Source organism: Hibiscus syriacus, unplaced genomic scaffold (genome assembly GCF_006381635.1).
Source record: "Hibiscus syriacus cultivar Baekdansim isolate YM2019G1 unplaced genomic scaffold, ASM638163v2 tig00110160_pilon, whole genome shotgun sequence".
Taxonomy (NCBI): Eukaryota; Viridiplantae; Streptophyta; class Magnoliopsida; order Malvales; family Malvaceae; genus Hibiscus; species Hibiscus syriacus.
The window spans coordinates 4,623,905-4,638,638 of record NW_024062608.1 but is presented as its reverse complement, the minus strand read 5'-3'; the positions used below and the strand labels follow the sequence as shown (position 1 = coordinate 4,638,638).

Genomic DNA, 14,734 nt, shown 5'->3' with positions numbered 1-14,734 from the left:
TATATATATATATATATATATTCACAACTATTCAAAAGATTAAAATTTGATCGACACCCGTATGATTGAAGAGAACGTAAACTATAAAGTCCATTAGGATTGAAAGAGGCCCAACCCAAGAAATCTCAGAATCAAGAAGCTACGTCGTTTAAATACCGCGGAAAGGCCAAATAACTCTTTTGCAAATTGCAAGCATAAATAACCCTGGGAGAAGGGTCACCGTTGATTTTCTCTCATTGGACGGCTGTGAAAGCATGAGCAAATCCGAAGTTATCTTGTGGAGAACGTACTCTTGACTTGGGAGACCCCTTCTAGAAGAATCAACGAACACCGAAAGGTATTAAAAAAGATGAAGAGGAGCATGAGGTGTACGGAGTTGAAATCCCCGACGATGGAGAGATGGAGGGCGAATTGGACCCTCACAACGCCGACGTCGACATGTCCGCCGCCGATGAAGACGCTGTCAAGGTAATTATTTGAAAAACAAATTTAAACCCCCTACTGAAGACTCCTTTCTTGATACTATAATTGTTTGATTGTTGTAGGAATTAGATGAAATGAAGAAACGATTGAAGGAGATGGAAGATGAAGCGGCGGCTCTCCGTGAAATGCAGGCCAAGGGCGAGAAGGAAATGGGGGCTGTTCAAGGTTTTTTAGCATTTTTTTCCTTTTTCGTGTTTTTATTTGGCGATGTTTATATGATCTGAATTTTAGTATACAATTATGATGTTCGAGCATAAGTTTTTGGTTCTCTGGATGTTATTTATTTAATTTGATAAACCTATCAACTCTGAAACTTCAAAGTTAATTTGCAAGTGGATTTGGAACAATTTTTATAAAAGTGATTATACTGAATTAGTAGTTTATAGAGTTTACTGTAGAGTTCTTACAGGGAGTTATAGCCTGGATTTTTGTTAATTCTATCTATATTTCTAAGGTGCTGATCTATTTTTAACCACTTTTTTAGTCTCAACATAAGCATTTGTTCTAAAATAAATATAACCGTATATCACAGATCCTGCTAGTGCATCAGCTAATCAGGCGAACAAAGAGGAAGGAGATTCACTTTCTGTTTTTTTGGCAATGTGAGATGAATATTGTCTTTCTTCGTTTACCTTTAGACTCATAAAATGTTGTCCTTGTAGCTAGAACATCTATATGGTGAACCTTCTTGTATTACTAGCTGCTTGGATAGTTCTTAAGAAGAGAAAAGAGGGTGGGTTTTCTATCTTGTATGTTTTCTTATTTATGGATCATTTTAGCATGTGGGTTAACATTTTAACATCTATGAATATCTGGTGACTTTGGATTCGATGTGGGTAACTCTCCACATAGAATCATGGTTTGACCTTAACAGGGTTGTTAAATTTCCTCGACTTGCCTTTGTGTTACCGTTGGAATAGTTACAATGTTTTCGACTTTCAAGTGTTGGCCAAAAGCTATTTTGCTTTCAAATGATATTGTACATAAAGATAGTAGAAATGATATCTTAATGCAAAATTTCATAAAAGGAAATAAGAGGGGAAAAGTGAGAAAATAAGAGGAAATTCCTCAAATATTTCATGGGGGAAAAGAAGAAGAAAAGTGATGGAAGAACATGATGAATGTCCAAAAAGAAAACATGCTGAACGGGTAAAAAGTAGAGAAAAAAGAGAAAGAAAAAGAAAAAAGAAAGAGAAAGATTTGAAAGAAAAATACATATGAAAAAAAAGAGAAAATCTATATGATGGAAATTTTTATTAGTTTAATATGATGCATGTAGAAAATTTAAATTTGAAAAATCAGGGAGATAAAAGGATTATAATACCAATCCCTGAAAAGTGCAATTGGGGTTTGGAGTAGATGGGTGGAGGTAGCATGTTACTTAACATGCTTCAACTTCTTGCAAGCGATTCGTTTGCTTCTTTTGAAGAACTAAGCCAAGTTAACCTATGCTCTCTAAGATGCAAGAACATTGTTGTTGTTGGTCATTGGAGTATGAACCTCAAAAATTTGTGGTCATTTGGCTGATGCGGTGAGAGGCATTTGTTTGCTTCTTTGTAGCCTTATTCTCTTGTTGTTTGTTTGTGTAAATAACATTGTTCTTATTTCTCTCCTTTTTAGTTGTTTCTGCAATTTTTTCCTACTTTTGACAAAATGCATCCTACTAAAACACTTTTTTTAAGAACAAGATGCATGAATTCTCTTCCTCGATATCCTTTAAGAATTTTCTTTTGAATTTTTTTTCTTCAGCTTGGGGATCATAGTCGTTAGAAATTGTATTCTAATTAAAGAAAATTCCCCCCGAGTATTTATTTTTTGATAAATATGCCTGGTTTCCAACAATCTGTGGGTTCTCTTAGTATTTTGGTTGTTATATCCCAATTTAAGGTCTTATCAAACTTTAATTTTTCTCATTACCATGTTTCCGTAAACATCTCTTATTTGAAATTACCCTTTTTGTTTTGAAGTGCTCAACTGTCGTGATGTTTTTACTGCTTCAAGTTTAATGAATATTGATGCAAAATTGTATGTTGTGGATAAATACAAGGTTAGATGCTAGAAAATTAGCATATGTAGAAGGTACTACATATTATGTAGTGAATTATGGTTAACATGACAAGATATGAAATATTCAAGTTGTTGTTGCTCTCCTGATATTTCACGGGAAATTTGTTGAACAACAGTTGGAAAGTGTCGAACTTGGTTATATTGTGGTGTTCATTAGACCTCTCAAATTAGAATTTAGTAATAGGAGTTGAATGGCGGCATTGCTGAGAAAGAGAATTTTGAGTGCCAGAAGATTTTTACTTTGATAATTGAATAGGACATTGCCTAGACCTTGAAACACACATGTGAAGAGCTTGTTTAGTTAGTCTTTGCTAAAAGAAAAAAGTCATGTCTCTAAGCCTTATCTCTCCCCCAAAAAAAAAACCAACCCCAAAACAAAAAGAACATATCATGTTCTCATTCTCTGCAGCCGCAGAAGGTTTAAGGTGAAAGTATCATGATAACCAAGCAATAATAGCATTTTTTCTTTGGTACTGCTGCCCGACTATTGTTTCTCTTTGAGAACTTTCCGTTGACTTTTTATTCTACATGTTGATTATGCATGCACACCTGAAGAAGTGTGTCATCATTTCAAATCTTGTGGCATTGTAAATAGAGTTACAATTCTGGCATACAAGTTTGGTCAACCAAAAGTGTAACATCCTCAATACCGGGTTAGTGACTAAATTGTAAAGTCTCATAATTTGGTGATTAAAATAGAATGATTGAATAGTTAAAGATTTATTTGTAAATTATTGTATGGATTTGAATTGAAAGAAAGAAGGAATAGAAGGACAAAGATGTCATTTACAAGGAAATAATAAAAGAAGGGTTATATATGTATCCACGTGGGATGAAGAGGGAGAACACAAAGGCTTCTAGAGTTCTTTTCTTCTTCTTCCTTCCTTGTACGTGTAAAGCAAACAAAGGTGAGTTTTTTGATTATTGAGTTTCTTGTTAAATTTAAGATTGAGTTTTGATTATTAGATGATAACTAAGGTTAAAGAAAACTTAGGTTATCTTAAAATCAAAGGATGATGGAGTTAGAAGAGATTAAAGATTAGAGGTTCTTGAATGAAATCTTAGAATATAGTTCATATATAGAATTGGAAGTTAAATTTGACTTGTCATTAATCTAGTTAAGACATATTAAGGGTTAGAAGTGGAATTAAATCATGTTGCAAAGTTGGTATAATTCTTGGATTTCGCAAGGAGGATAGGATTCTGAGGTTTAAGATGAAATAAATGAGTATAAATTGGTTTAAGTATGTGTATTGGAGTTAAGAATATAAAAGGGGATGAAACATGAAAGATTTAAGCTGAAATGGATAAGTTTTCGGGTTCAAGAAATGAATTCTGGGCAGAGTGCATCGATGCACATTCAACGTGTACCGATGCATCATGAGAAAATCCCAGAATTTGTTGAAGGTGCATCCATGTGTATCGATGCACTCATTTAAAATAAATGAGCATCGAATGCCATTAGTGCATCGATGCATAAGGAGTGCATCAATGCACCTGCTTAAAATACAAACATCGAATAGGATTTATGCACCAATGTATGAGTAGTGCATCGATGCACCCGTCAAGGGATGCATCGATACATGGTGTAGTGCATCGATGCATACCTTCAGTAAGAGATGTAAATAACTTTCTTTTAACCTAAGGATTAATAGTTTGGAATATATCAATTCGTATGCTGATAAGTATCAATGTATTACTATGTAGATTTAGAGCGTAATCTTATTCCAGAACAATCGAAGGATTAAAATCGAATCAAAGCAAGGCTAAGGTGAGTGCATTTTATAACTAAAGTGTATAGAGACAAGACTTGTGATAAGTCTATCTCTGATGGTTGAATTAATGATTCCATACCCATGTATATGCATACATATACTATTGTAATAGTGATTACATGTATAATTCATATGACATTGAATGAACGAATATCATTGCCAGAGAACATAATCCAGGTATGTGAAATAATGGAAAATATTATGTGTTTATATGAAAAGTTATGAAAGAGATGTGAAATGAGAAATGTATTCATATTAAAGCCCATATTATATGATACGAGAGCTATATGTATAGTTGGCATGCCAAGAGTCGAGGGTATATTAGTCCTTCGGGACGTATCCAGTGGTCCTTCGAGACGTATCCTGTGGTCATTCGGCACAAATACTGAACAAATGTTCAGTGCACCATGAGGGAATTTATTGAGCTGTGGTGACAACATTAGTGCACAACCTCAATGTACTCAAATACCTTTGTTCTCAATAATGTACATGGGCAATTGAAAGATAAATTAAGGTGAAAGTGATACAAGAAGATAAGTTTCATATGTACATGACATGATTATATCAGTTATAGTGAAATATATACGTGCATATTGAAATGTCATGATCAAATGGTAAGAATGCATATGCATGAATCTGTAACTACATGTTTATTTATTGCCTCACTAAGTCTATGACTTAGCGTGTAAGTGATTTACACGTAGGTATCAGGAAACAAGAAGAGCAGTACTAGAAGTGGCAAGAATAACTTCACTACTAAAAGATCATATCAGAAGTAATTGGCAAAGTAGGTATTTTGGGTTGTGTATAAAGTGTTGGCATGTAATAAGTTGTTAATTACGAATGCCCTGGTCGATTTTGTATTTCGTGATCTCTTTTATGTAAATTAATTTATTTTTGTTTTAATGAAAGTTTAAAATTTTTCTGTTTTTCTTTAAGTGACAAAGTTTGAAAAGTCAATGTGACACCTCAGACTCATATTCGGGTCGGATACAGGTTAGGGGTGTTCGACAGATGAAACAAGAGTTCATTAATTTGAAGCAATGTAATCACACTGTATATGAGTACGAGTGTGAATTCAATAAGTTGAGCCGTTTTGCTGCCGAGCTTGTTCCTACAGAGAAGGATGCTTGTGAATGATTCGTAGAGGGGTTACGTCCTCGGTTGAAGGAAATACTGATTGTATTGAATCTATCATCGTTTCAAGAGGTAGTCAATCGTGCCAAAGCTTTGAAAAGAGCTCAGAATGAGAGATTGGAAAATTCAAGAGCTCAGACAGTCAAAAGAACGGGTGCTTCTTCAAGTTCTGCACCATCAAAAAGGGACAAAGATGCTAGTTCTCGACCCCAAGGGAGATCAGAGTCAGTGGCATCCTCCGCTAGAGGATCGAATCCGATGAGAGGTAGACAAACTCAGTCAGTGGGATCTGGAGCTGGGAAAGCTAATCAGAGTCAAGTCAGACAATGCCCACATTGTGGAAAGAATCATTCAGGGATATGTAGGATAATTTATGGAGCTTGTTTTAGATGTGGGGAGACCAAACATTTTGTTCGGGATTGTCCCAGGGTAGCTGATGATTCTGCACAACTAGAGAGGTCTATTTCTGCAGGCCAAAGGGGAAGAGGTAGAGGTAGAGGCAGAGGAAGAAATCAGTCAGAGTCCTCTTCTCAACAAGGGATACATTCCACTGCTTGAGTGTATAATCTCAAGACCAATGAGGATCGGGATGACCCAGAGATTGTAATATGTACCTTTCTATTGTTTGATAAACATGTTATGGTATTGATTGATACGGGTTCTACATATTCATATATTACTAGTAAGTTAGTGAGAGAATTGAACATTTCGTTAGAAACTACTAGTAATGAGGTGATAGTGACGAATCCATTAGGGCACAGTGGTCGTGTAAATATGGTGAGTCGAGAATGTCCCATACGGATTCAGGGAATTGAATTTCCTGCTAATTTGATGGAATTACCTTTTGACGAATTTGAGGTGATACTGGGAATGGACTGATTATATCGTTACTATGCTAATGTTGACTGTAGAATGAAAAGAGTAACGCTGAGAAGTCCAGAAGGGTAGATGTGGTGGTATTTAGTGAAGGATGGAATTCATTAGCAAATGTAATTTCAGTAATGTCGGCGAAGAAGTTAATGTTACAGGGATGTCAAGGGTTCATTGCTAATGTGTTGGATGTTAGAACCAAGGAGAAAGGGATTGACGAAATTCCTATAGTCAGAGAGTTTTCTGACGTTTTTCCTGCAGAGTTACCGGGTTTGCCTCTAGATAGAGAAGTGGAATTCCAGATTGAAATAATGTCTGGAACTTCACCTATTGCAATGACACCATACAGAATGGCTCCAAAAGAGTTGCAAGAATTAAAGATTCAATTACAAGAATTGTTGGATAAAGGTTTTATCAAACCGAGTGTCTCACCATGAAGAGCTCCTGTTTTGTTTGTTAAGAAGAAAGATGGTTCAATGCGTCTCTGCATTGACTACAGGTAACTCAATAAAGTGACTATCAAGAATAAATATCCACTTCCTCGAATCAACGACTTATTTGATCAATTAAAGGGAGTTTCAGTATTCTCGAAAATTGATTTACGTTCGGGTTATCACCAATTGAAGATTCAAAAGAAAGATGTTCTAAAAACGGCATTTAGAACGAGGTATGGTCATTATGAGTTTATCGTGTTGCCGTTTGGAGTTACGAATGCACCAGCTGCTTTCATGGATTTAATGAATATAATATTCCAACCCTATTTGGATCAGTTCGTGGTGGCTTTCATTGATGATATTTTAATATATTCAAAGTCAGAGGAAGAGCATAGTTCGCATTTGAAAATTATCTTGCATATTTTACGAGATGAGAAGCTTTATGCTAAACTGTCTAAATGTGAATTCTGGTTGAGTGAAGTGACATTCCTTGGACATGTAATTTCTGCAGAAGGAGTTCGAGTGGATCCTCAAAAGATTAAAGCTATTCTGGAGTGAGAAGTTCCAAAGAATGTATCGGAAGTTAGAAGTTTTCTGGGATTAGTTGGTTATTACCGAAGGTTCGTTAAAAACTTTTCCATAATAGCATTACCCCTAACTAAGCTGTTGAGAAAGGAGATAAAATTTTCATGGACCCACGAATGTCAAGAGAGTTTTGAAAGGTTAAAGAAGATTTTGACAGAAGCCTTAGTGTTGATTCAACCCGAGTCTAACAAGAACTTTATAGTGTACAGTGATGCGTCTCATAACGGTTTGAGATGCGTGTTAATGCAAGAAGGCAAAGTAGTTGCCTATGCTTCGAGGCAACTAAAACCGCACGAAAAGAATTATCCTACACACGATCTGGAGATGGAGGCAATAGTGTTTGCTCTTAAGATTTGGCGTCACTACTTATATGGTGAAAAGTGCTACTTGTATACGGATCATAAGAGTTTAAAGTACTTGATGACTCAGAAATAGTTGAATTTAAGACAGAGAAGATGGGTAGAATTTCTCAAGGATTATGATGTAGTGATCGATTTCCATCCAGAGAAAGCGAATGTGGTAGCGGATACCTTAAGTCGAAAGACGTTTGCAGCCTTACGAGCTTTGGATGCTAGACTATCGTTAAGAGGAGACGGTGCCATATGTGCGAAATTGGCTCTCAAGCCATCATGACTAGATCGAATTAGAGTATTGTAGGCTAGAGATGAAAAGTGTTCAAAGAAGCTACATCAAATAAGGAATGAAGAGTGTACAGATTATGAGATGAAAATGGATGGGAACCTATATTATCAAGGGAGGCTAGTGATTCCAGATGATAATGAATTAAAGACTGATATATTAACGGAAGCTCACTATAGTCCATTAACGCTGCACCCAGGAAGAAACAAAATGTATATGGATCTCAAGGGTCGATATTGGTGGCATGGAATGAAGAAAGATATTACGGAATTTGTATCAAAGTGTATGACTTGTCAACAAGTCAAAGCTGAGCATCAGGTTCCGTCGGGACTATTACAATCAGTATCAATTCCTCAGTGGAAATGAGAGAATGTAATAATGGATTTTGTGACGGGGTTACCTTTAACTCCGAACAAAAGAGATTCAATCTGGGTGATTGTAGATAGATTGACTAAGTTAGCCCATTTTATCCCGGTGCGAACTGATTTCTCCATGGAAAAATATGCCGAACTATATGTTAGAGAAATTATACGTTTACATGGTATACCTGTTTCCATAATTTCTGATCGGGATCCTAGATTCACATCGCGATTTTGGAAATCATTACATAGAGCGATGGGAACTCGATTGAACTTTAGTACAACATTTCATCCTCAAACCGATGGACAATCCGAGCGAACTATCCAAATTCTGGAGGATATGCTTAGAGCTTGCGTAATCGAATTCAAAGGATCATGGGAAAGATATTTGTCGCTTGCTGAATTTGCATATAACAATAGTTATCAGTCAAGCATCAAAATGACTCCTTATAAAGCTCTTTATGGAAGAAGATGTTATACGCCCTTGAATTGGTTTGAGCTTAATGATAAAGAAATTATTGGTCTTGAGTTGATTTAGGAAATGGAAGAAAAAGTTCAAGTGATTCAGAGTAACATCAAAACAGCAGTTGATAGACAGAAATCGTATGCAGATTTAAAGAGAAAGGAAATAGAATATCAAGTTGGAGACAAAGTGTTTCTTAAAGTTTCTCATTGGAAGAAGGTTCTGAGATTTGGACGTAAAGGAAAATTGAGTCCTTGGTTCATTGGACCCTATGAGATTATTAAGAGAGTAGGATCAGTAGTATATCAGCTAGCTTTGCCATCTGAAATGGAAAAGATACACAATGTCTTTCATGTCTCAATGCTTCGGAAGTATCGATTTGATCCATCCCATATCATGAATACTGAAGAGATCGAGGTTCAACCAAATTTGACTTATGAAGAGGAACCTATTCAAATACTAGCTCATGAGGTTAAACAACTAAGAAACAAGACTATTCCATTGGTTAAAGTCTTGTGGAGGAATTACAAAGTAGAGGAAGCAACATGGGAGCGTGAAGAGGACATGAGGATTAAGTACCCCTATCTCTTTGCGTAATGAAAATTTGAGGATGAATTTTCTTAAGGGGGATATTTGTAACATCCTCAATACTGGGTTAGTGTCTAAATTGTAAAGTCTCATAATTTGGTGATTAAAATAGAATGATTGAATAATATAAAGATTTATTTATAAATTATTGTATGAATTTGAATTGAAAGGAAGAAGTAATAGAAGGGCAAAGAGGTCATTTATAAGGAAATAAGAAAAGAAGGGTTATATATGTATCCACGTGGGTTGAAGAGGGGAGATCACAAAGGCTTCCAGAGTTCTTTTCTTCTTCTTCCTTCCTTGTACGTGTAAAGCAAAACAAAGGTGAATTTTCTGATTATTGAGTTTCTTGTTAAATTTAAGATTGAATTTAGATTATTAGATGATAACTAAGCTTAAGGAAAGCTTAGGCTATCTTAAAATCAAAGGATGATGGAGTTAGAAGAGATTAAAGATTAGAGGTTCTTGAATGAAATCTTGGAATAGAGTTCATATCTAGAATTAAAAGTTAAATTTTAATTGTCATTAATCTAGTTAAGACATATTAAGGGTTAGAAGTGGAATTAAATCATGTTGCAAAGTTGGTATAATTCTTGGATTTCACAAGGAGGATAGGATTCTGAGGTTTAAGATGAAATAAATGAGTATAGATTGATTTAAGTATGTGTACTGGAGTTAAGAATATAAAAGGGGATGAAACATGAAAGATTTAAGCTGAAATGGATAAGTTTTCGGCTTCAAGAAATGAATTCTGGGCAGAGTGCATCGGTGCACATTCAACGTGTACCGATGCATCATGAGAAAATCCCAGAATTTGTTGAAGGTGCATCCATGTGCATCGATGCACTCATTTAAAATAAATGAACATCGAATGCCATTAGTGCATCGATGCACCTGCTTAAAATACAAACATTGAATAAGATTTATGCACCGATGCATGGGTAGTGCATCGATGCACCCATCAAGGGATGCATTGATACATGGTGTAGTGCATCGATGCATACCTTCAGTAAGAGATGAAAATAGCTTTCTTTTAACCTAAAGATTAATAGTTTGGAATATATCAATTCGTATGCTGATAAGTATCAATGTATTACTATGTAGATTTAGAGTGTAATCTTATTCCAGAACAATCGAAAGATTAGAATCGAATCAAAGTTAGGCTAAAGTGAGTGCATTTTATAGTTAAAGTGTATAGAGACAAGACTTGTGATAAGTCTATCTCTGATGGTTGAATTAATGATTCCATACCCATGTATATGCATACATATAATATTGTAATAGTGATTGCATGCATAATTCATTATATGTTCATATGACATTGAATGAACGAATATCATTGCCAGAGAATATAATACAAGTATGTGAAATAATGGAAAAGATTATGGGTTTATATGAAAAGTGATGAAAGAGATATGAAATGAGAAATGTATTCATATTAAAGCCCATGTTATATTATACTAGAGCTATAGGTATAGTTGGCATGCCAAGAGTCGAGGGTATATTAGTCCTTCGAGACGTATCCAGTGGTCTTTCGGGACGTATCCAGTGGTTTTTCGGGACATAGTGGTCATTCGGGACAAATACTGATCAAATGTTCAGTGCCCCATGAGTGAATTTATTGAGCTGTGGTGACAACATTAGTGCACAACCTCAATGTACTCAAATACCTTTATTCTCAATAATGTACATGGGCAATTGAAAGATAAATTAAGGTGAAAGTGATACAAGAAGATAAATTTCATATGTACATGGCATGATTATATCGGTTATAGTGAAATATATACATGCATATTGAAATGTCACGATCAAATGGTAAGAATGCATATTCATGAATCTATAGCTACATGTTTATTTATTGCATCACTAAGTCTATGACTTAGCGTGTAAGTGATTTGCACGTAGGTACCAGGAAACAAGAATAGCAGTACTAGAAGTGGCAAGAATATCATCACTACTAAAAGATCAGATTAGAAGTAATTGGCAAAGTAGGTATTTTGGGTTGTGTATAGAGTGTTGACATGTAGTAAGTTATTAATTACGAATGCTCTGGTCGATTTTGTATTTCGTGATCTCTTTTATGTAAATTAACATATTTTGTTTTAATGAAAGTTTAAAATTTCCCTGTTTTTCTTTAAGTGACAAAGTTTGAAAAGTCAATGTGACACGTCGGACTCATATTCGGGTCGGATACGGGTTAGGGGTGTTACAAAAAGGATTTGCTTATGTAGAGTTCCTGGAAGCAGAAGCTGTTCAAGAGGCTCTTGTGCTGAACGAATCTGAATTACATGGCCGACAGTTGAAGGTATTATGTTTTCTTTAATAGTATGCAACTTGATTTTTTGTTTCTTAAAAATGGAGCCTGATGGCCCTTTCAATAAAGGTATTGTGTTTTCTTTAGCTACTACTGAAGCCTTTCTAAAACATATTTTTGGGTATTCCATGTGATAATCAGGTTTTGCCTAAAAGGACTAATGTTCTGGGGATGAAGCAGTACCGTCCAAGGCGATTTAATCCTTACATGGGCTACCGGTCGAGGAGGCCCTATGTACCGCCTTATTTTTATTTTCCTTATGGATATGGGTGTGCTTCTAGTGCTTTGATTCTCTTCATTTCACAAATTAGATCCTATTTTCTTTTTCTTTACGTAACGAACTCATTGCAGGAAGTTTCCTCGATTCAGGAGGCCAATGCGGTATATGCCCAACTACTAGAAGAGTGAGCTAGGGATGACATGATTACCGAGTGTGGGTCCTTCGACCGAGGAAGTATAAATCTTATTCGAGGCTTTATGGGCTGAGGATATAACAAGGCATTTCTATTTGCTATATGCAATTTGAACCATTTGCTATGTGTATCACATGTCAAAAGTAATGAAATAGTTATAGTTAATAATTTGGACAATGTATGAATTACGGATGTTGCTGTGCAATTTTCTCATCTTAGTTATGTTTCATGTTACTTGAAATCGTTGTCAATACTATGATGTAGTTGAATTAATAGACGGTTGTTATATTTAGGGTTAAGCAATAAATTGGCATCACTCCCTTTGGTTGCATCGGTTCTAATTTTCTTTTCATTGTTGCCTATTTGTTTTAAGCTTTAAACCAAGTGAAGTTTAACTAGGTTTCGTCCACCACCAACTCATCCGTATCTATAAGTTTAATATTTCATATATAATATCATCATTTGGATATCGCTTTCTTTTATCTATGCCTGTAATTAAATTATGGTAAATTACACAAATTATTACTAATATTTAAGTAAGTTTTCGCTTTTCCTATTAAAGTTTTGGACGTAACAAATTGCTCTTATCGATTTATAGCAAACAGAAAGCTTATGTGGTACATTAAACTAACTTATTTGACATTATTTGGCCACGTTGGCAAGGACTTACCTTCTGACTCATCTTTTCTCTTCTACAATTTTCCTTTTCTTTATCTTTTTCCTTCCTTTTATTAGCGTTGCAGAGAGGGAGACGTTGGTAGATAACGTGAATTTTAATTCAAGGGAAGGGTATTGAAATTGTAGGTATAAATTATCATCATTGAAATGTAAAAGAAAAAGGTGAGAAGGGGAGGAAATGAGAGACCGATGAACAACTTGAATGGTAAGGAGTTTGTAACATCCCAAATCCCGGGTCAGTAGTTCGGGCCAACCCGAGACCATAAGTCAAGCCCATTATATCTTCTAAACTAGTTTGGACCAGTTTATGAGGGTTTTGGGCTTAAGTTTGACCCAAGAGTTAAATGTTAGTGATGGCTTTAAATTGGGTTTAAAAGGAGAGGGACCAAAAGTGTAGTTTACCCATTGCTTGTTTTAAAGGATAAACCCCTTATATACATTATTCTTTATGTGAACATTCCCCAAAAATAACTTCTCTTCTCTTCTTCCTTTCCAAGAGCAAGCAAAAAGGTAGAAGCTTTTTGAAATTCAAGCTTAGTTTGAATCAACCAAGGTAAGAATCTTAACATTCATCCCTTAAGCTTCATTTCAAGTGTAACACCCTCAACCCGTATTCGACCCGAATACGAGTCAAAGGTGTCACATTGACTTTTCAAAACATTTACTTGTATAAAATAGTGAGTAATTTAAAACTTTTATAACATATATCTTATTCAAAACATTTACAAAACTATTCAGAGCTTATACAATATATTCTTTTGAATACATGCCAACTAGAACTTTATATATTAAAATACATATTATTCACCTCTCTTTTTATCTGACCTTCAATAAGGAGAACTGGCATGTCTTGTTCTACATTGCTCTTAACTCTTCTTGAAACCTACGTGTAAATCACTTACACGCTAAGTCTATGACTTAGTGAGGCAATAAACATAAAATGTAAACTATAACTTGTAATCATGCATGAACAATTACTACTATCACATCATACCCAAACATATATCCATTCATATATCAAATCCACACATGCATATAATTATCTTCTTTCCTATCATTATCATATTATTACCATTCATATTTCTATTATCTTGTTTATATGATCTATTATGTTCATATCATATATCTTATAACATATACAATAATCACTAACACACATATATCATATCATATAATTCATATCACAAAACACACACACACACACACACACACACACACACACACACACACACACACACACACACACACACACACACACACACACACACACACACACACACACACACACACACACACACACACACACACACACACACACACACACACACACACACACACACACATATATATATATATATCACATACATTGTATTCAATGTTATCTTTTATTAGCCCATGTACACCTGTGAGAACTGTAGATATGCGAGTCTATTGAGGTTGTGCACTATGCTGTCACCACAGCTCGTAAGAGGTCCCACTAGGGGCTATGAAATTTTATCCCGAATGACCACTATGAAATATCCCGAAGTACCGCGTAGACCCTCGACTCTTGGAATGCCAACTATACCTATAGCTATCGTATCATATAACATGGGCATTTTCACTTATATCATTTCACATATACACTTTCATATCATATGTCATATAATATCATATCTTCTTTCACATATACATGTAGTCACATAGCTTCTTTTCATATTCTCATAGGATCACATAGCTCATATCTTATACTTTGTTTTCTCATGTTCACATATATCATGTCATATGTCTCATATCTTTCTCATGCAGTCACATAGTTCAGTTTCAGATATGTTAATATATATACATCACATAGCACATACTTCTCATATCATTACATTCAAAAGCATGTTAAAACATATAATCATGCATACATACAATTTATGTCATTCATATACGTATAATCCTATA

General features: G+C 35.1%; 1 protein-coding gene across 2 annotated transcripts; it reads left to right on the top strand.

Annotated features, from left to right (window-relative positions):
• Positions 1 to 275: 275 nt before the first annotated feature.
• Positions 276 to 12,171, top strand: LOC120216426 (polyadenylate-binding protein 2-like). Of its 2 annotated transcripts, XR_005525052.1 has the most exons (6): positions 276 to 468; positions 546 to 648; positions 1,016 to 1,085; positions 11,632 to 11,705; positions 11,856 to 11,983; positions 12,066 to 12,171. XR_005525052.1 is itself a non-coding variant. In XM_039213861.1 (4 exons), exons 1-4 carry the CDS (start codon positions 400 to 402, stop codon positions 1,401 to 1,403), a joined length of 288 nt encoding a protein of 95 aa, XP_039069792.1. In that variant the 5' UTR covers positions 276 to 399; the 3' UTR covers positions 1,404 to 1,620. The 2 variants fall into 2 exon arrangements, 1 of the variants encoding a protein (XP_039069792.1); XM_039213861.1 differs by lacking the exons at positions 11,632 to 11,705; positions 11,856 to 11,983; positions 12,066 to 12,171 and adding an exon at positions 1,358 to 1,620.
• Positions 12,172 to 14,734: the final 2,563 nt, after the last annotated feature.